We start from the raw sequence: 21,821 nt of genomic DNA, 5'->3' as shown, positions 1-21,821 counted from the left end.
TTCCATTATTATAATCTAATTTTTTTTTTATTTTAAAACATTTTTAAGCCTGGATCTGCAGACAGGATGAAGACTCCAAGCAAATATATTACTAACCGATCGCTGTATTTTTGTTTCATCCAAAAAAAGTTGTTATAAATTATTTTTTTCTTTTAGTTTGGAGGATCGGAAGCCATTATAACAGCTGTGAGTGACGAATATCCCTTGCTCAAAAGACACAGGGAATGGTTCGTGGCGGCGTTGTTCGCTTTTTATTTCCTCATAGGCTTACCAAGCTGCACACAGGTAAATATTTCCAGAATATTCATTCTGAAATTTTTACATTATCGCCAATTCCCACATTTAAAAATTAAGGTATTCAAGATTTACATATAATTTTACATTGTTTAATTATGCTAATAGAAATAAAATAGATTTGGATTTTAGCTTACAGTGTTTTATAAGTTTGAGATGTAATTGACGGTTTTATTATAAGTCATATTCATGTACAAAAGCATGAAACGAAATAACACCTAGAGCAGACAGAGGAGAAGTAGAAATTTTAAAAAGTACACAATTCAAGAGTCTAAGTGTTTGATTTTGTTTGGAAAACTTTACATTTTAACCACTTAGGAGTTCAATTGAAGAAACAAGAATTGTCATGACCGTTTGAATTAACAATGCATCTCATTTTTTTAGAATTATTCGAGAATTCTTTTGGCGTAACGAAGATAATATTTTGAATGATTGTGTTGATGCCAGAAATTATATAGAAACAAAATATAAGGGATGATAAGGGAGAAATATTAGAAATTATAAAATAATAAGAAAGAACTTTGATTCTTTATAATAATTACAATGAAAATAAAAATAATATCTTCAAAATTAACAAAAAGAGCACGATTTTAAATATTAAAAGAAATTTATAAAAAAAGTAAAATATAAACAATAAAAACCTAATTTTAAAAATATGTTATTTATAAGAACATAAATTATTCCCACATGAGCACCGCATAATCATTTTAAAAATTAATTACTTAATAATAATAATAAAAGCTGTTCAATTCTTAACAGGAATTCAAAAATCCTAATTTATCAAAAAAGTAAAAGATTAATGGAGTTATTCAGCTCATAATCGCAATTCTAGGGACCGAATAGAAAACCTTCTTAAAATAGCACTTGTTGATTGAAGTTATACAAGTCTATTACTCAGTTCTTTTTTTTTTATCTAAAGAAAACAAGGGGTAATAGCCATTAAATCTGTGAAAGAATTCGCTATCATTTTCGGCAGAGAAATCTTTTTTCCATTATATTTTTTCGCCTAAAGTTTTAGAATGTTCAGGTTATTTTACTAAATATGACTTATAGAGCTGAAAAAAAATAATTGAACATACAAATTTATGTTTCAGTATTTTTTTTTCAGAAAGGTATTTATTCATTCTAAAAACGGAAATGTAATTGTTTATTTCATTTAAAGTATTTTTCCAATTGAAATTGTATACTTACAATTAGCGATTTATAAATTACCATTTGGAGCACGATTATAATGGACTAGTATAAAAATAGGTTAACCTTTAAAAGGGCCATTTTTTTTCTAGTCATATTATGTTAAAATATTTTTAGGTTTGAAATTAGAATAAGAAAAGGGATTCATTTAGCTTATTAGATAAATTTAATTTGATTCATTAATTAATTTGGTTAATTAATAATAAAGTAACAAATCAAGACACATTTTTTGTGAGATAAAGAACTGAAGCATTTAAGTTTCTGTCTTTCTAAAAAAATTTGTCTGAACTTATGCCAACCTACATAATTTCATGCAAAGATTGATAAATTTGGTGAGAAGCATACTTCCCACGGCCTTAGAAAGGGTTAAAGAAAATGTTTGTTTTTGCAATAAAAATGCATAGATTCAAATTAGAGTGCAATCTTTCTCAAATTAAGTTATTTATACTTTGATAATTGTTATATTATAAAATTTAAGCAACTAAACAATATCAAAGATGCTTTACAATTTATTTTCAGGGTGGTGCTTACGTTGTACAACTTCTTGATCGCTATGCTGCGGGATATTCTATTTTATTCGCTGTTTTCTTTGAAGCCATTGCTGTATCGTGGATTTATGGTAAAAGCAGTTTATTTTTTATTTTATAAATGTAAATTATGATATTTATTTCACAACAGCAATAGAAATACATCAATACATTGATGATTTGTATTATACTTTTTATAAATAAATATTAAATGGATATTATTTTTTGTTAGGATAAAAGATCAGATTATGACAATGTTCTTCTATATAGGTTGGACATGAGGTTAGAATCTCATTTAAAGAAAAAGTAAATGTTATTCGTTCATTTTGATTTAGAATCAAAATGAGAAAGATATCAAAGAAACAAATATATTGTACTATGTTCACATTAAAAAAAATGCTTACTTATATTGAGAATTTAATTCGGAAGCAAAATCGATGCTTTGTATCACTGATTTCAGTTAAATAGCCCATAATATGTTTCTAATGTATTTGAAAGCAATTTATTTGAGCAAAATTTAATTTTAAACATAGGTAAACGAATTTTTTTTTGGTATAAAAATATTGATAGACAGATATATTATCTGTAAATTGTGACATGTTTGAAGAAAATATCATTTGAAACACTCTACAGGGCAGTCCTTTGGACATATAAATAACAAATTTATCATGCAGTGATTTATTTGGCAGTAGGTTCTCAATAAAAAGGATTTTATAACATCCTAATTAAAATTTAATTAGAAACGAATTAAAATATTAACGTTTTCTTCTATAATTTCGAAACGCATTATCGCAGAAGAACCATTTTATGCCATGTTACAATAAAAAATGACTTTTCAATAGCATCTAATATGCAATAATCCAATACCAATTATAATATCATGCAACTTTTTTTCTTCAAATTTTAGAAAATTAAAAAAAAATATTTTTAAGTATATTTTACAATGAAATTTTCTTTATTGTAGTTACTACATGCGTGTTTCTATAAACGGTATTAATTATATTCTTTGTGTATATGTTATGGTTATCATATAATTATAATAGCTATCATATAATCATTACTATCATATAATAACAATCATGGCTGTCATATAATTAAGAACAAATTTTACAAATAAAACAAAAGTGGGAAAACCAAACCTACTACATAATCATTCTGTGACGTTTTTACAACAAAATTTTCTTTATTGTAGTTACTACATGCGTGTTACTTTAAACGATTTTAATTACATTCTTTCTGTACACGTAATGGCGGTCTTATAATTATATTCGCTGTTCATATAATCATCGCTGTCATATAATTAAGAACAAATTTTAGAAAAAAAACCAAAAGTGGACGAATCAAATCTAGTATATAAGCATTCTGTGAAGTTTCGGACTTCATGATTCGAATTAGCTTAAAATTTTGTTTGATAATAAGATTCCTTGCTCAAGGCAAAAATTAATTGATTTCTTGGAGATATTTCTATTCTCCTAAAAGAAGCAGAAATACATGTTACGTAATTTATACATATACATGTTAAAATTTAATAACAGTAGTTGGGAGTTTTACAGGTTCTTTCAAGTCAATTGCCACCGACTGTAGAAAAGTTGCTCAAAATAGTACCCATAAGGGTACAGCTATTATTGCTACATCTGAGTTCGTTTCAGAAGTGCTTCGATATATCAGGCCCTTTAAATCTATCCGATTTCTTCTTTAATTCGGTGAATTACTCAAAAATTGATAAAATCCAGCAGCAAATACAGTCACTTATATTGTCACGTAGATACTATGGTATAGAACTTAATGACACAAACAAGAGGTAGAGCTAAACCAATTTATTAACTGAACTCAGAACTGAAAACACAGTGAATGACAGATCCTCTTCTTTTATACAAAGTTCCAGAATACTTTTCTGGAGACAGTAAGAAAAGTCCAGAACACTTGTCTGGTAAACTAAAGAAATGTCCAGAATCTTCTGAAACATGAAATAAGGAAAACATAAAATCAAGTAATAAAATATTTACACAGAATGTGAATGACATTGTCTCTAGCGGGATTCGAACTCACAATCTCTTGATTATGAGGTCAGCGCTAAGACCATTCGGCCATGGAAAGTCGACTGGCTGTTTTCAATGCGGCAATACTTTAAAATATTTAATTTAAACGCAACATATTTTTATCAATTCACACTCAAAACACGGTTATGTATAATGCTTATAAAAAACAAACAGTTACGAAACTTATTTTATATTGATGGAACAAGAGCTCGCAGGCTCGTGAACAGTCCGTTCACTTCAATTTGTTTTTAAACGTGGCCGGTCTTCTTCACAATTATCGTTGCTTAAAATAGTTACAAGTTGTCCATTTAACATCTGAAAAGAAAATTTTGTCGTAAACTGAAAGGTTCCTTAATAGGTATCAATCTTATACGGAACTATAGATATTATTACGATGACACTGCAATTTTTTTTAATCAGACGTAGCCATTTTAATATTAAACAATAGTGATATGAAACATGATAATGAAAAAACAATGAATAATGAGCCATTCATAATATTTATTTGTTAATGAATGCAATTTTCATTTAAGCATGTGTTACTGAAAACCCAATATTAAGTAAAAGAACTTTTTTTTAATGTTTAAATTGAATAACACTTATCTATGTATCATAAATAACAAAAATACGTGAGAAATTTGGTAAGGATCTTAGTGCAAGTTCTTTCATCATGAACATTTTAAAATTAGAACAAGGCATTACTTTTTGGCATAACTTCACAGAAATCGAGATAATTATAGTAATATTTTAAAACGTTAATGCCAACTACAAGTTAGCACATTATCGAATGTACACAATACATTTTTTTTTTATGTATCTGAAGTTATAATAATTCGGAGTCAAATTTTGGTTATGGTAATATCATGAAAAATACCCAAATAGAACTATTAAAAGATTTTTTTTAATATGTTCAAGTGCAATTGTAGATCGAGATTACATTGGAACTCATCATGTTCCCATACTTAGTTTTGGATGATCCGTCAGCATCTACTGAGTTAGCATTATACAGAATCTCATCTCAACTGTTGAAAGATTATTCCTTCACAATCATTACATCATGAACTCAACACTTTGAGGGATATTGTATTTCAGCATCCATTTTCAATTGATCCAGTGGGCGAGCTAACTGCAAAACAGCCATCTAATTATGACAAACAATGTTCTTCTATATGGGTTGAATATCAGTGTCCAATAAACACCTGTGCTCAGTGCAATAGCTATGATATTGATATTCTCATCATATTCATGCACAGGATTTAATGTAACTTTTCAAATTATTCTCATATTAAAAAAATTTAGTTTTTTCTCTCTCTCTCTCTCTCTCTCTTTGAAATCAGAAAACGTTTTTGTTCAAATTGTCTAATTTTTCTGATTCGTAAGATTATTTAGACACTTTTTATTAGCAATTTAAACAGATAACTTTTTTCCAAAATTGAATTTTTTTGTTTCAAGAGTTTTATTCCCACTTCAAAATTAATCAAGTTTTTACAACTCAATTCCAAATGTAATTCTTAACAACTTCAGCGGCCAAACCTAAAGTGTTCATCAGCTAAATTTGCATAAAGTCTCTTTCTGAACCTCAAGTTAAGGAAAAGCTCATTACTACTGACACTCAAATGAGTATCTAAATCAAATAAGATAGTATTTTTTGACCCCTTGAATTTTACTTACAGGTATAGGAAGGTTTTCGGCGGATATAAAAGAGATGTTGGGATTTGATGTCGGACGCTGGTGGAAATTTTGCTGGTTTTTCATGGCCCCTCTGTTCATTATGGTAAGTAGTAAAACGATATATTAGATTTTTTTATGACAATTTAATTTACAATATATATTTTTTGACAAATCACAATGTTACAAACTCCATAAAAGTGAAATCAAAGAGTCGAGTAATTTAATTAAGCTATAATACTGCATCTTATTTCCATTTTTGATGCTATCTAAGGACATTTTCTTTACGGATGAGGCTTGTAATTTTATACTACCGTCGTATAAAAAGAACGGCAAATCAGCAATTCACTCACCAGTTTCCATTAAGCTTGATCCATGATAACAGATTTACCATTACACAATTTCTACGATTATATAACCTTCTACAATCAGACCATTCCACTTTCATCGGCACATCAATAGCTATAAATAAGCAGAAATTACTTGAAGCTTTTGAAGTAAAATGAAAAAGAAATATTCTCTCTTTCATTGTATCAGGGGTAAATAATGACCATTATTATTTTGACAGCATTTTGGGGGAATCATAGTTGAGTCTTAATTGCAATAATCGGCCATTAAACAGTCCCTCTGTTAGGAGGCATGTACCGTTGTAGAATTGTAGGTAATAAGCCATACATCATTATTTTATTCACTAGGGAAGCGAGATATAATTATCATATGGAAGCTTCTCATCCCAACTTTGGGAGTGCTGCCAAACGGGGGTGAAGCCGATAAAATAAAATTGCATCTTAATTATGTTCATAAGATGAGTTTTATTCAAACTTCCAAAGATTATTAATGAATTCCCTTTAGTATAATATTAAAATTCTAAAAATATGACATTTTAGGACCGTTCTTACAGAAAAAAATCCAATTTTACCACCTTCTCAAAAGCGTAATAAGGTGTCCACAAACCGTGCAGAAAGAAGTCTAATGCATATTTTCAGTATGGTTGAAATCTCCAAGTACCTGTATCTCTTCATATCACCAAAGGATACCATGTAGCCAGTGCCAAAGTTAAATGGTTGCTGTGGTAAATATTACAATAGAGCAATATTCAACTATGATGACGACATAAACAATATGCATTGGCAGCTTGACATCTTTTTGAGATAGAAAAAGTACCCATCAGTGAATTATCCTGCATTAATATCTTAAAAGAGACTGTATTAGTGATAACGATAGACATGTCTTCTTTCGTAGATGATCATCGTGTATGGATTAGTGAGCTACGAACCTCTCAGTTATGAGCAGTACGAGTATCCACCGTGGGCCAATGTTTTCGGAATGATGATTGCTGCCTCTTCCGTGCTTTGCATTCCATTTGTCGCTATATACAAGCTTCTCAGGACTCCTGGAACATGCTCTCAAGTAAGTTACCTTACAAAATACTTTAACCCTTTCAGGCCCAGAACATGAAATCACTGACTTTCAGGTGGAAAATGATTGAATTAAATTCAAATACAAAATAATGAAATAAAATGACAAGTTGTTCATTTTTTTCATATATTTGCATACAAATTAAGGGCTGGCAAATCTCAGAGACATACACTTCTAAGAAAAAAAAAATAAAAAGCTAGGTGGACTCAAACGAAGCTACTATGCCTCAAAGGGTTTTAATGCTTTTACAATATTACTTTTTAGTATATGAAATACAAAGAAGAAATTACTATAATTGTCAAAAGATTTAACCTCACAATTTTCATTAATTTGCGGAATTTTAAACTTCTGTAAATCCAAATAACACATTTTTCGATTTAGGTTCAATGTGCTTTTCAATAACTGGCCAGTGGAATAATCTGAATGGATTAAATTTGTTAAGCTTTCTTTACATAAAAATTGTAAATCAATAACAAATTTTGGATAAAGTTTGTTAGGAGAGTGATTCTCTTCTTTGAACAAGATATCTCAATAATACTAGTGCACAAAATTTAATTTTTGGTTTTTCCACCAAAATAGTTGGTCTGAATCAAATTTTGGCTTATGCTTGCGCATTAAAGAGTAATAACTCAAACACAGTATAGTTTAGAAAAACGGAAAAAACGTCGCATAAAGCCTTTACATCAGAATTATGGATCTGAATTAAATTTCAAGCCAAATTGTTCTAATAGGGAAGGTATTATTCAAAATGCATTCTCGGTTCATTTAATGGCTCTAGGAAACTAAATCTAAAAATGTTATATCGTTAAAGTACATGAGAAAATTGAAAGTAGAATACTACCTCTAATTTTATACAATCATACCTCTTGTGTTAGTTTAATTTTATGCAAATGTGTTTCTACTGCAGCATTAAGGCCAAATATTTTAATATAATATGTGATATTATATTATAGTATTTTGTATGCAAATGGCCGGTAGAAATGCTGCGGGTCTATTTTATTGGATTTTCACCCTATCTCTCCCTCCCCTACTCGATATTTGCCTATAATCATGCTAATATTTTTTTTTCGTACCCAACTATATGGAGTGATCCCATTGTAATAGTGTGTATATTATATATATATATATATATAATATTATTTGTGGTGAAGCAGGATGCAGTTTGAAGGCAATGAAGATACTTTTAATTTCGTGACGTCGTTTTATTTCATTTCTAAGAAGCAAGCATATGTACAAGCCATGAGCACACAGAACGACACAGAAAAGGAATGAGGAAAAGCTCTTGGACATTTTATCCCTGGTCTTATATAACCTATGATTTTGATAAGGAAAATATTTCTTCACAGTGCTGATGTATTATGAGATTTCGATAGGGATTTTCATTACACGGGTGGACAAGGTAGGGGAAACACAGGGAGATTTAAAAAAAGAATTTGCTTGATCAGCGGTATGTTATCTCTTCACGCGTAGTGTGGGAAAGTTAGATTTTAGCTGATTCAACAATTTAACAAAGCTTCTCTTGAATTAATTAAGTAGAGACAGTGGAATTGGATCACGAAATAAGAGAATATTTTAGAATGAAGTTACTATGGGCTAAATTAAGATAAAATCTTGGAAATTAATTAAATTAAAATTAGAAGTTTAAAATATCATTACATATATATATATATATATATATATATATATATATATAGAGAGAGAGAGAGAGAGAGAGAGAGAGAGAGAGAGAGAGAAATATATATATATATATATATATATATATATATATATAGAGAGAGAGAGAGAGAGAGAGAGAGAGAGTTAGTCCCCTGGCCGGTTCAAGATCTCATTTTATGTGCATTGCATGGACATGAATTGCCTTCACTGCAAGTCTTATTTTTAAATAAAATGTGTTTTCGTTTTTTAATAAAACTTTTAACAAACTCTTCTTTGAGAAACTTTTAAACACCTATTTTTAAAATATATTTTTTAAAATTATTATTTAAGACAATAAATATTACTTATATTCAGCCATTAAAGGTAAAGGTTTATAAGCAAGGCCGCAAGATTTATGTAATTGCACCTTCTTTACTAAGACAAACAAAATATTAATGCGATGAATAATCTTTGTGGCTGCAGCATCTGCACACTAAACAGAAGTTGTCAATGAACTTGGAATCCCTGAAACCCGATTAGAATAAATTAATCATCTGTCAAATTCCACTTCAATGGGATGGAAACTCATCTCAATTTTAAGAGTTCATCAACGTCTCCTTGTTACAGTTACAGCTGTGGGAGAAAGGTTGGAGTGCTTTTTGACGCGTGCGATTTCACCTCAAGTGTTGAAAGTGTCTTCAACTTTTGCGTTTCTGAGAAAAAAGGTGAAAATTATTCTTTTTGTTTCGACTTTGATTGACTGCCTGTTCGAACCTCAGGGATGGACTGGTACAAAGTGTGATAAATTTCAACTAGAGAGCTGCTTTTTGTCGTTTTATAAATGGTTCTGAAATTAAAATGAAAAGTGGAATGAAAATACAATAGTTTCATGTTAAAACTTGAAAATTATTTTTCACATAAGGGCTAATTAATTGTTCTATATAGAGTGGTTATACTTAAAATTTCAAATCGGTGTATTATTACTTGATGCTTTAAAACTTTTGGTAGCTTCTTATAGTAGAAATATATGTATAGCTCTCGGATAATTTTAAATCGTATTGAGAAAGAGATAGGAACCATTATATCTTAAAAATTTACCGACAATTTTATCCTAAAAGTGTACTTAGAAAAGCATATTTTATCGCACAGTTGATTCTCAGCTGATTAATTTGTAATTAAAAAGAATGAAAACTTCTGTTTAGTACGTTTCAAGTCCATAGTTTTGTATCATTCTTCATATTATATTTAAATATTATAAAAGGTAAACATGTGCTAAAATATAGGCGAAATAGATCTAACTCTGTAAAACTTATGGATATCATTTCAACTAATAAAAAGAAAGATCGAATATAAGCTGGAATAGAGATCGCAATTTTATGTAGCAGAGGAAAAAAAATATAATAAACTACAAAAATAACAGCTAAGCAACCAAACTACATAAATAAATAAGCATAAAAAATTGGCTATATTGAAAGAACATTTCTTGAAGAACATTGAAAGAACATTTCTCTCTCTCTCTCTCTCTTGAAAGAACATTGAAAGAACATTTCTCTCTCTCTCTCTTGAAAGAACATTTTTTTTTTTTTTTTAGCACAAGCCATTTTATTTGCTTTCAAACTTTTATCAACTTCCTTTCTAGTTTGACAGATATACAAAAAAAATACAATTTTAGATATAACATTTTTGGTTTTACATGAATTATTTTATTATCTGGAAATCTATCTTCGGAAATGTCAATTAGAAAAAAAAAATTAGCAACCTTAAGTGGAATAAAGGGAGCAGACAGAGGAATTTTAATGAATTATTTCCTTGTATTTTCTCGAATTAATCAAAACAGCAGCAGCTAACATCAGAAATCAATTTTGTTATATAACTTCGCCACCTTATGTTTAGAATTTATGCTAATATGACAATTGTTTTTATTGATCCGTAAATTGGCTTTTTTATCATATTAAAACTATTTTTCTGAGTTGCACACATTATTATTGAACTTTAAGTAACTCCACAAAGTTATTTCGATTACTTTAACGAACATTTTTTAAGTAATCAACATTTCTGAAAAGATAACTAACCACATTTCGCACTTATTTTTTTATAATATATTTTATAGTAGTTATAAAAAAATCAAATTCTTAACTCTAAGAAAATTAAAATGTCATAAATAGTTCTTATTAATTCTTAGTAGTAGTAGTTCTTATTAATAATTATTAAGATTAAAATGTCATAAGTAGTATATTATTTCTTGAAAATAATATACAGCAAAGCTTATTTAATTCGAACCTGATGGTATCATAATATTTAATTTATTCAAAAAAAAATTAAAAATCTTAAGTCTTAATATAAGCTCAACAAAATAAACCGTATTTTTTAAACTAATAACAAGAATAAAAAAATTTAACATTTAACATTTTTAATAAATAATAAATAAAATATAAGTAATTTGAATAAGTAAAGCGTTTAAAATAATAATTCCAATAAATGCGTAAACAGTTTTAATGAGCAAACAGTATACAACACTTTGAATGTAACAGTATTATCTCATTGAAGAAAGCGCAACCTCAACACCGCAGTTCACATCTGAAAATTTTAAAAAAATAAAAACGTTTTATTGCTTTTTTATTTAATACTTCACGAAATAATAAAACTCTCCATTTATTAAAAATATTTCTCACTTATGTTTATGAGGATGCAAGGTGAAAGATGAATTCAAACCAAAGCAATTAAAAAATAAGAAAAATTTCAAACTAATAAAAAATGTCGAATTGGAAACAATTTTTTAATATTTTATTACTGAAAATTAAGGCAGGAGACAAATGTAGAATAAAAAAAAGATTTGATGCAGACAAGTTCCATTTAAATACAGTTTCTACAGACGGCTGACTTATAGTTTTTAAAACATATTAAAACTTTGAAAGTAAGCTTTATTATGCAGAAACTCTTATAATCCTAAGGTCACAATGTAACTTCCCTTCTGTAAAAATGAAAATAAGAGAAAGAAAATTATGTAAGATGCTTCATCGTTTTTACTTTCAAAATTCTCTAGAGAATTTTTCGCTGCACGGATTATTTATTATATCTAAAGAATTTAAAATTCCACATAGTAAACGAAGTATGAATACTTGTAATTTTAATTTTTATTAAAGAAATATTTCATGGCTTACGACTTTATACATCCGATTGTATTTTGAAATTTGAATAGTATGCTTTAAATGATTTGATAATATATCGGAAAAGTAACTCCATGAATATATTACAAATTTTTCTAAGAGAACGTTTATTGCTCTTAATGAAAACAATCGTAGCATTCTTGCTTCAAGTTCAGTATTTTTATGCCGTGAAGAATGGATAGCATCTTTGTTAAGGAATATGCAAAAACATTCGTATTAAGCAACTACTGCCAGTTTAATTTTTGTTTATGAATTTTAAGTCGCATACAATTATAACTGTTTAGTAAAATAAAAAAAAGGATTTAACTTGATGAACCAATTTCCCAGTGCATGATTTTCTATAAATCGGAACACAATCCTTCTAAGTACTTTTTTTTTTGCAGTTTTATGGAGGCTTCTAAAAACTTTGCGATGAAAACGATTTTCAAAATTACTTTTACACTACTGTGGAAATCAATTAATGCATACAAAAATAAAAAAAAATAAAAATTTTTAACTATAAAATTTCAGAGACACATTAAAGATATAAAAATAATACATGACTCGACAGATCGCCGCAGCTAATATGAGCCAAACGAAAGGTTAATTATTGCATATTAATTATACACTGGCTGATGGACAAACCTAATAGAAATAAATATTAAATATTTTTATTTGTGTCTTACGCATCATGGCTACAATTAAAAATTTTAAAATTAAATTTCTAAAAGCTACAGGAATAAGAGACAAGCTGGCAAAAAAAAAGTATTATTCAGAAAATAGTTTTCAAACCTATCGCTAGAAAAACATCAAAATACAAAATAAAAAAGTAATAGAGCTGGACAATAGGAAAGAAAATTTGGGCTGCTTCTTTTAAATGAAATTTGCAGATGGCAATCACATAAAACTTCAGCCAAAATCGTTTTCCAGCCTGCATATAAATGGCATTTTTATGTTGAGGCAAATTCAAAGGACAGCAAATGAATGATTTTATTTACGTTTTTAGGATCCAGTTTCATGTTCATTTTATAATGGAATATCAGGCATCAATACATCGTGGAGCTTTGCCTTATTAAATTTCAATCATGGTTTCATATTAAGCACTACTATTTCAATTCATATTACAATTTATACCTTGAGAATTAACAATAACAATAACAAAAAACAAATGAGTACTAATGAAAAACATATGATTTAAAACAGCGTACAAATGAAGAAAGCAGATTTTGTTTCAAAGATAAGTATTAATTCAGATAAAGAATCTATATTCTCGAACGAAAAGAAAAAAAAACTGTATTTTTGCCGTTTAGATTATTTATATTTACATCTTTAAAAAATATTCCATTTTCTATCAGCCTGTTTTCTTCATCGTTTATCTATAAAATATCGAATTTTAAAATATTAAAAAATACATTGACATATGTACTATAAAAAATCTAATGATACCTTTAATTAGACTCAGATGATCATTTTTGAAATATTTCTGAAAAAAATCGTTCTAATTTCACTGTTAAAAAAACCCTTTCACGAACGATAAATCTTGCTGGCACAAATAATTTTCTTGTCTTTCACAATGCTAACTCTAACGGATTGGTTAACGTGTGGAAAATTCTAAAATCTGTCTATATTCTCGTCAAGATTCGTAAAAAAGAGTATTGTCATAGTGTATTGTTGAAAAATTAGATTCCGAGATTTTGATTTTTAAATGCCCCAGAATCCGATAAACACATTTTTGGGATTGAGTTTGAATGTCTGTCACTAGCTGTGAACATAATAATATACAAATATATTGTAAAATCACTTATTTAGTTTCATTCTTCTAGTTTCAATGCATTTCTACTTCTTATCAAATTATTTGCGAAATTCATATAAAGAAAGTCAATCTATGCAAAAGAATATAAATAAGATCGAAGTACTTCTCACATATTTTTGGAGAGAATTTCTCAAAGTTCGACAATGACAGTTATTAGCCACTAGACGAATTCATGCTTTCAATCATTTTACTACCGAAGTGACCCCCCCCCCCAGCAACAGGCTGCAATTACGACCATATGTTCCTGTTTCAAAATTATTTATCTGTGTAACTCTGCCTTCACTAGAAATATTGAAAAATTATTTTGAATCAATAAATATTTTTATATTAATTCACATTGAATTGTCTTTTTATTTACTACTTTTCTGTTTCAGCGCTTGAAAATACTGACAACACCTTATAGAGACAGGGACAATACTGCTGAAACGATAATTAGCGGCCCCGATGCAGTACTGCTTTGAAGAGTTGACTTACAGATGAATTTCCTTTACTTGATATCAGATGTATTAATATAAATCCATTCAAATGTAAAATAAACTTTCTAAATGTTGATGACCACAATGTGTGTGTATAGTTAATTCAAATCAACTAATCATCCCTTCTTTTTAAACATAGCGATATTTTTTTTTAAAAGCGATTTTTGGATGAATACGTAGATAATAAAATTAAAAAAGCAAACATTAGCTCGAAATTCTAGGCATAATTCTTCTGAAAATAAATGGTAGAGACAACGTGGTTCTGACGAATTTACTTCTGATTTTTGATTTCAGTCAAAAGAGTGCATTTTCTAAAAAAGAAGAACGAAGTTCAGGGAGAAATAAAGGGCTGCAATAAATAAGATTATGCTGAGTTTGTCTGTTTATTCCTGACTTCCATTATTGATATCATTATAATGTCATAAAAGAAAGAAATACAGCTAAATCTTGCAGGATTTATTCTTGGCTATTTCCTAACGTATTAACACTATGACATTCAGAGTTACCACTTTAGTGTCATGCGAAAACTATCGAACAATCGCCGATGACATTTTATTTTAATTATTCACTATTAATTATTATTTATATTACTAAAATTATTATTACTATTTTAAATAATTATTTCATGAAAATGAAAATATGATCTTCTGAGAGCCTCGAAAAACGACAGAAGTCCTACGGCGCCAAACAAAATAACTCAAATTAGACATGCAGATGGAATAGTGTTAAAATAAATTATTCTGATATCAACACTACTTGCATTTGTTAACTCTTCAGAACCAAACTATATATATAACGCATCTTTTTTTCAAATTTGGCATACTTAATAAACATCATATCTCTCAATCTGCATTATATTTCTAAGTTAATTACTATAAATTATATTTCTAAGTTGAAAAATTATGTAAACCGTCTCATCATAATATAATTTTTTATATAATTGTAAATTTTGTAAATAGTTATTTTTGTTTCGTTTTCCTACTGTAAATATTTTGTTAATTAAATAAAATTCCCGTAACATGCCTACCAAACCGTTCAGTGACCAGAATGGTCACGGATACGGGGGTATGAGACGGCGTTCTGTTCTGTAACTAGGATTATATCACAAGATGTTTTTATGCAGATGAGTCATGTGCGCATGCTATGCTCTTCAAATGTGTAGTGATAAATATAAAATCTAAGCCACTTATGTGAGGGAAAGGGCTGGGAGTCATGTGAATTTAGCTCATTTTACAGGTTGTTCACTCTAATCGTTGTTTAGTTGTTAATTTTTAAATAATCAAATATTCCTATTAGAAAAAGGCTCTATATGATGAAATAATTATATTTTAAGGTGTGGAAGTCTATAAATATACTTCTAAAGTCTCACTTTTTATAAAATTTGCCGGCTCTGTTGGTTATTCACAGAAAATAAATACTCTTAGTAATTTAACATTTTAAATATAAAAAGTCCCACTTTTCGATATATAAAACTGATCGAATAATGAAGTTTTGGATTTCTATATCTTAGATGAGTTAACAAGTCTGAGGAAATGCTCACTGAGTTACCTTCTTCAAGACAACCGTTAAATCGATCTAAAATTGTCTATAAGAGAAAAGATATTCGAAGCTTCATACCTCAGGCATTTGTGAGCGTAGAAGATTGGAATTATTTGTTTAAAATGACAGAGTACCAAAAGTATTTTTTATAAACATGATTAATAGAAATAGGAGCAATATAAATATGCCAGAATTTTCTACAACGATACATTTATTGACATAAGTAATATAAAATATGCCTTTGAAAGATGCCTAGTATACCCATTTCTGATAGTTTAACAACTGTATATTGTTCCATAATTAGATCGGGCATCTATAATCTACAATATATATATATGAAGAATGTAGCAATTTATATTTTAATACATTTTTTAGATTGTGACATACTAAATGCTACACCATATAACTATACCACACTTCTAAACAGCTCTTTCATAAGGGAATTCACCTCGAGATGATAAAATATATTTTGGAAATTTGATTTCGAAACTCATGCTTATTAGAAGAGGCGAAAGGATGTGAAATCACAGCAAATATTAAGACATTCCGACATATTGTGATGCGATAAACATAATTGGATAAGGCCACATAAAATGACTTATAAAACGTATTTATAAAACATTTTTGGATCATTAAATAGCTCAAAATAACTTATAGTAAAGTAGAAATATTTTTTCTTGAATAGCATAAGAGAAGTGTAAAAGAACAAATAAATGTACAAAATTTTCTAATTAAGTTTGTGAAATACATATAACTGACAAAATAAATAATCATAAGAAACAATAACTGAGTACTAAACTGTGAAAAGTAATTGGATGTTAAAGGCCAGGGAAGTTCTCACTAGAGTAGCATGTAACCATTACAATAAATGGTTAGATTAATTAAAGTTTTGTTCCAAAACTATTCCAGAATTTTTCGGGTAGGTTTGTAACTTTAACCGATTCTAGATGACGGGTTCGATACCACAGCTTTATTTCTGGCAGATATGCATCATAGGAATAGGTGGAACTTCAATGGTTTTAACATGTATTAAGCCAGAGTATGGTATGGGTCTTTGTGTAGAACTGGATCTTAAATCTGCGGGCCCGTTTGTTATAGCACTAAAAGTGCCAATAAACGCCACTATCTTTTTAATAGCTGTATAAATTATAAAAATTAATGAATAACCCTTAATAAAATGAAAAAGAGACATCGGATTCGAATATAGAAATAAAATTATAAGCGACATTTCTTATAAATGCAATTTTATCTATGTTTAGATTAAAGATATAAATGAACAAGAACAAAAAGAATGGAATTTTTAACTGTCAAGTTTGTACGGAATCTAACTTAAATGTGTACAAAATTCTATTGAAAGGTTACATGAGAAATATTTAGCAATTTATGTTTATTAAATATATAATCTTGCATATCAATGATCATTATAATATAATGATCATTGATATGTAAGCTTCTTCTTGAGCATTAACAGATTTCTATTATAAAATTTCCAATTGCGAATACATATTCATATTTTAATCAATACTTTTTTTTAAATAACTAAATTACAATTTCGAAACTTATCCATGTTAAACTCTTCTAATTTCTGAAAGAAATGAAATTCTGATTTCCCATCTTGATCATTTTTATCACATTTCAAAAGTTAGGAATTTATGTTTAATGATTTATTTTTTGAATCCACTTACACATATGAATTTTATTTAATTTTAAATCTATTGTTTAAAACTTCAATATTTTTTTTTCTTTTTGAAGTCAGACATTATAAACTTATTGGCACTCAAAATTGCTACTTTGTAACTATAATCTACTACTCTTCCGCTTTAAAAATTTGGCTTCTCTTCTGACGTTCATTAAACAATTATTTGACAAATGAATTGGGTAGAAAGTCTTTCATTCTGATTGGGAAGTTTGCCAATACGTCGATGAATTGCATCATTCTAACAAATTAATTATTTAGAATATCTTTTAATTCATTTTTCTTTATACATTCGAACCTATTTGATATGTGAATCCTTTGGTTAATAAACAAAACGTTTTTAGATCATATTTTCTAAACGCAAAGAATTTTGAATGAACTTGCAAGTTCTGAAAATCAATATCATTTACTTTGTCAGAAAGGAAATCAATGATATAACCCAATTATGCCATATTTTATGCCAATGCAATACGGTATGAATTGGCCATAAATTCTAATAAAAATAAATCCTTAATTATCAGATAAGTTGGGCAGAAAGCTGTTTTTTTTTACTGACAACACAGCTTGTCAACAATTCGATATATTTGACCAGAATGGTAATTTAATTGTTGAGATAAATTTTGATTCCTTTTTTCAAATAAGATTGGCTTTGGTCAATAAGAGCCTCTGATAAATAAATAAATATGTTTAAGAACACATTTTTTGAATATAAATCATTTTTCCAATAATGTAAATGCAGTTGCAGTAAATCGTCATTGTTATTTGGTCAAAAAATGACTAATTTCAATATTACGAACACAATTACACTGATTCATTTTTTTTTATGAGATAGACGTCTATGAATTCTAGTCTAGAGTCGAATGACAAAAAGAAACAGAAGATAAAGAATTCATTTTCTAATAATGAGATTTAAGTTTTCACCATCTTGCATTTAAAGAATTAATTCTGTTCAGTGTAGAATTATTCTGATTCGATAGCAGATTAATTATTCTGATTCTTCTTATTCCTCAAAGAATTATTCTGATTCGATAACAGATGAATTATTCTGATTCTTCTTATTCCTCAAAGAATTATTCTGATTCGATAACAGATGAATTATTCTGATTCGATAACAGATGAATTATTCTGATTCGATAATAGATGAATTATTCTGATTCTTCTTATTCCTCAAAGAATTATTCTGATTCGGTATTTGGTTCGCGTTCTAATTATCAATTTTCAATAGATTTAATTTTTTTATTGTTCATACGTTAAATAAATTGTGTACAGTGCTTATACAAATAAATAATCAATCGATCGTCAAGAACCTATAACACATATTCTCTATTAATAATAAAGGATAATGTGTGCGTGTGTGCGTGTGCGTGTGTGTGTTGGAATTCTGCAGGATACAGTGCAGGATCTAAAGCTACGGAACTCAGCACAGCTAGACTTTGAATGATAGAAATATGTACCCAATTGTCTAAAAATCGAGATTTGATATTCTTCAGAAATAACTCCCCAAAATATCATTGCAAGAAATTGATTTTTATAATATTTTTTTAAATTAAAAATAATTTTATTAATGATATTAAATATAATTGCTACGCTTGAGTTTCTTAAATTTTAATAATATTTCAAAATATTTTTTGCTTAGCTTTCTATATTAAATTATATTGTTCCAATGAAATTCAAACTCTTTCCTTATTCCGTCAGTTACTTCATCATGCGAGTTTCCTTCAACTGATGAAAAAGAAATTACGTGATGGAATATCTACTATCTGCACAGTTTACATGAGAAATCAGAAAATAAAATTACATTGCAGTAAAGTTTGAAATGTATTTGTTATTATTAGATTAATTAAGCTTTCAATATCACAATGATGTCGATTCCTTTACGAAAATTTCATGCTTTCAATAAACAAAAGGATACTAAAATAATATGGTTTTCATTTACTTACAATCTGAGTCATGCGACTACTTTCAGGATTAGTTTTTTTTTAAAAGTTCAAAACCAGTTTTATTTTTGATTTTTGCATACAAAAGATTGAAAAAAAAGCATATATAAAACTAAAATAGGCCAGTTAAGTTTTAAAAAAATTGGAAAAAAAGCTGTTTATCTCAAAAGAAATACAAAGTAAAAGAACTTCTAATTTAGAGATTTATCAAATAATTTGCTTAAAATATTTCAGATAGCTCAAGTAATATATTATCTAGCTCCTGGACTAAAATATGAGCTGCCTTTTTATTTATTATTTAAATATTGGGGTTCGATTGATAAATAGTACGAAATTTTCAATTTTTTTCACATAGTTAAGTACTAAAACAGCTATAAATATTTCTAAATAAAAAGATTACTTATTCTCTAGTTCAAAAACTGTAGAACACATTGAGAAATTATTATATCAAATTTGAATAAAAAATATGCATTAGATTTTAATTTATGAGGATTTTTGTCAAAAAATTCTATCAAAGATTAAAATTTGAGAAAAAAACATCTAAATATGCAAAAAGCATTAAAACGTATGCAAATGAAAATACACAAATCATTGTGATTTCCTAAAAAGTAGATTTAGAAACAAAATGCTAAAGATTTTATAAAAACAGCAGTTCAAACATTAAAAATATTAAATAAAAAAATTCATAATTTCATAAAAAATAAAAATTTTAATATAGTCACCTACTTTAATAATTAGAAATACCTCATTGTCGGAATTGAGAATCTCAAATTATGCATAAAGATTTACTTGAAATAAAACTCAACCAATCGCCGAAAGAACCTAGTTAATAATATAACGACAGTCGTTATATCAAAGTATTGAAATTTTTAGGCTCCAAGTACTTTTGGGAGTAACTGAAATTACAAGATTGAATTTTCGATGAAATTTTCGTTACAAAACGCATCATAAAGATACTAATTAAATGAAGTCGTCAAATAATGACAAAACAATTTATATTATTCATTATACTTCATCGAATTTCTGCTAAATTCTTCAACAAAATTCAGAAATGTATCATGAAATTATGAAATCGTCTAATAAATGGTTTAAATTCTAAAATGATCGGCACTTAATAAACTTTTTTGATTATTAAAAATAAAGAATTGGACCTTATAATCAAATTAATCTTCTGCCAAACTGTAAGACGAATAAAAAAAACCCCCCAAAAAAAACTCAAAATTAGAATATTCTATATCAAAATATTCAATAGGAAATACAAATAAAATAAAGTGCTCAAGGTAAAATAAAGCAGCAATTTTTTTCATATATTACAAAGTTTTTTTTAAATACTTTGAAAAAAATCAATTGGAATTTGTCGAACTATTGATAACAACTAAGCATATTTTATTCAAAAAACGTCATAATACTTTACTATCAAATTATCTTACCTTTTTCAAAGATCCTTCTAAATGAGTAACAGGTATTGAATACCTTGGTATAAGACTGGACATAAAGCTCTAATTTTGTCCGCATATGTCATAAACAAACACACACATATGACAAAACACTTGGCAAAAAAACTTATTTGTATTTACACTTGACAGGTTCATATTCCAAAAACAAAACAAAGTGTATTTATATAAATAAATAATCAAACCCATTCTCACGTAAGTATGTCACATCCGGTAGTTAGCTGTAAAGCGTAAGCCTAACCACAACAAGGTAAAAGCAATTCTTAAAAAAATTCTTTGTATTTTAACAAACTTACCCTGGTGCATTAGGAACTTGGTTATCCATTACGATTAAGAACGCAGAAAGTTTGAGACCACATCACGGAACTAGTAGTTCGAAATCGTTTTACAGACGTTTTCAGTCTTCAAAATGCACTCACTTATTTTCAACATCAATTTGCTTATAATAATTCTTTACTTTAAATACAACTTTCTATACAAAACCACAAAGTGGTCCCTTTCTCCAAAGACGTCATAACAAAAACCACTTTCACAATGGTAAGCGGACTTGCTTCCGGATATATTGAAATCTTAGAAAAAAATCCATATCAGTCACAATAATTGTATATTCTGTTTATCTCTAATTTTTGAGATTTTTTTTTATTCGTCTTACTTTAAACCTTTGTGTTTCTAATGTGGTTAAATCAGCAACTCAGACCGAGACAAAGTGCCATTGTTCTAGCATTCATTTATTCACCTTTAGTCTTCAGTATACCTTCGAACTCGAATCCAAGTGCATTGACTTATCTTCATCGTTGCGCTAAAAGATTTTTTTAAGTCAAGTCTGTAAAATCGCTGTGAAAGCTTAAAAAAAATTAGATATGATTCGTGGGATTTTCAAATCTTTTTTTCATTATATCATACAATAAAATCCAATAGTTAGTCTTATTAGTATCCTATCTTTTTCATATAATTTTAAAATCGAACATATAATTATCATTTATCTGT

General features: G+C 28.0%; 1 protein-coding gene and 1 long non-coding RNA gene across 2 annotated transcripts in view; one reads left to right on the top strand and one right to left on the bottom strand.

Moving 5' to 3' along the window:
- LOC129966698 (sodium-dependent dopamine transporter-like) overlaps positions 1 to 14,244 on the top strand; it is a 69,952-nt gene extending 55,708 nt beyond the window's left edge. The window contains exons 9-13 of the mRNA XM_056081218.1: positions 157 to 285; positions 2,005 to 2,104; positions 5,725 to 5,825; positions 6,962 to 7,129; positions 14,107 to 14,244. Coding sequence (XP_055937193.1) covers positions 157 to 285; positions 2,005 to 2,104; positions 5,725 to 5,825; positions 6,962 to 7,129; positions 14,107 to 14,193 — 585 coding nt within the window. The 3' untranslated portion in view covers positions 14,194 to 14,244. The remainder of the gene's footprint in view (positions 1 to 156; positions 286 to 2,004; positions 2,105 to 5,724; positions 5,826 to 6,961; positions 7,130 to 14,106) is intronic.
- Positions 1 to 21,821, bottom strand: part of LOC129966702 (uncharacterized) — a 133,722-nt gene that overhangs the window by 81,425 nt on the left and 30,476 nt on the right. The gene's annotated exons all lie outside the window — the stretch shown is intronic.

Source organism: Argiope bruennichi, chromosome 4, assembly GCF_947563725.1.
Source record: "Argiope bruennichi chromosome 4, qqArgBrue1.1, whole genome shotgun sequence".
NCBI lineage: Eukaryota > Metazoa > Arthropoda > Arachnida > Araneae > Araneidae > Argiope > Argiope bruennichi.
Note: the sequence above shows the minus strand (reverse complement) of the source record. Positions and strands in the feature narration are given on the sequence as shown.